Source organism: Pteropus alecto, unplaced genomic scaffold, assembly GCF_000325575.1.
Source record: "Pteropus alecto unplaced genomic scaffold, ASM32557v1 scaffold106, whole genome shotgun sequence".
Classification (NCBI taxonomy): domain Eukaryota; kingdom Metazoa; phylum Chordata; class Mammalia; order Chiroptera; family Pteropodidae; genus Pteropus; species Pteropus alecto.
Genome location: NW_006442103.1, coordinates 10,893,871 through 10,895,533, shown reverse-complemented (window position 1 = coordinate 10,895,533; position 1,663 = coordinate 10,893,871). Strand labels below are relative to the sequence as shown.

At 48.8% G+C, this 1,663-nt stretch overlaps 1 protein-coding gene across 1 annotated transcript in view; it reads left to right on the top strand.

Annotated features, from left to right (window-relative positions):
• Positions 1–1,079, top strand: part of KCNA2 (potassium voltage-gated channel subfamily A member 2) — a 1,501-nt gene extending 422 nt beyond the window's left edge. The window contains 1 exon segment of the mRNA XM_025038503.1: positions 1–1,079. This exon segment is cut by the window's left edge and continues 55 nt beyond it. Coding sequence (XP_024894271.1) covers positions 1–1,079 — 1,079 coding nt within the window.
• The last annotated feature ends 584 nt before the right edge of the window (positions 1,080–1,663 follow it).

Below are 1,663 nucleotides of genomic sequence, written 5' to 3'. Positions count from 1 at the left end.
CCGAAAATGAGTTTCAGAGACAGGTGTGGCTCCTTTTCGAATACCCAGAGAGCTCAGGGCCTGCCAGGATTATAGCTATTGTATCCGTCATGGTGATCTTGATCTCCATCGTCAGCTTCTGCCTGGAAACGTTGCCCATATTCCGGGATGAGAACGAAGACATGCATGGCGGTGGAGTGACCTTCCACACCTATTCCAACAGCACTATTGGGTACCAACAGTCGACTTCCTTCACTGACCCTTTCTTCATCGTAGAGACCCTCTGTATCATCTGGTTCTCCTTCGAATTCCTGGTGAGGTTCTTTGCCTGTCCCAGCAAAGCCGGCTTCTTCACCAACATCATGAACATCATTGACATTGTGGCCATCATCCCCTACTTCATCACCCTGGGGACGGAGCTGGCTGAGAAGCCAGAGGATGCCCAGCAGGGCCAGCAGGCCATGTCGCTGGCCATCCTCCGTGTCATCCGGTTGGTAAGAGTCTTTAGGATTTTCAAGTTGTCCAGACACTCCAAAGGTCTCCAGATCCTAGGTCAGACCCTCAAAGCCAGCATGAGAGAATTGGGCCTCCTGATATTCTTCCTCTTCATCGGGGTCATCCTTTTCTCTAGTGCTGTCTACTTCGCCGAGGCCGATGAGCGAGATTCCCAGTTCCCCAGCATCCCGGATGCCTTCTGGTGGGCAGTCGTCTCCATGACAACTGTAGGCTATGGAGACATGGTTCCGACTACCATTGGGGGAAAGATCGTGGGTTCCCTGTGTGCAATTGCAGGTGTGTTAACCATTGCCTTACCGGTCCCCGTCATAGTGTCCAATTTCAACTACTTCTACCACCGGGAGACAGAGGGAGAGGAGCAGGCCCAGTACCTGCAAGTGACAAGCTGTCCAAAGATCCCATCCTCCCCTGACCTAAAGAAAAGTAGAAGTGCCTCTACCATTAGTAAGTCTGATTACATGGAGATCCAGGAGGGGGTAAACAACAGTAACGAGGACTTTAGAGAGGAAAACTTGAAAACAGCCAACTGCACTTTGGCTAATACAAACTATGTGAATATTACCAAAATGTTAACCGATGTCTGATTGAAACCTATTAACATACAGCTCACCGGAACTAATGCAGATATTGCATAATAGCCTGCATTGTAGTCAGTGTTCTACAGTGTGTATCTGGTTCTGCATGGAAAGCAATAGTCGTGCAAGTGACTTTTGATCTTTTGATTTTTGATTTAGAACACAGAATAGCTGTCCATGGCTTTCATGCGAATCTTCATCACCCGCTTAGGGGTTTCCAAAGATGGGTGTCACCTATGGAGCCAGGATTTTGAGGCCACCTCATAGCACGTACATAACCCACCACATCGGTGCCACTTTTCCTTCCTAATTAAATGCACACAGCACCCCCCCCAACCCCCACCCTCTCAGTTCACCTTCCCCTTCACAGAGGACAACCATGGTGGCTTAGCTTGAAAGCGCTGGTAATTATTCGGAAGGTCATTCCCATTTTTTTTTGCATTGAGAAGAACACACCATCCTGTGTGTTGGAATTCCTTTCTATGTCACCGGCCGGGGTTTGCGAATTGCAGTTGCCAAGTAGATGCTCCGGAGGCTTGCGTTTCATAACGGAAAATGCTGCATTTGGTTTTTTCTCTGCAGTGTCGATGTGA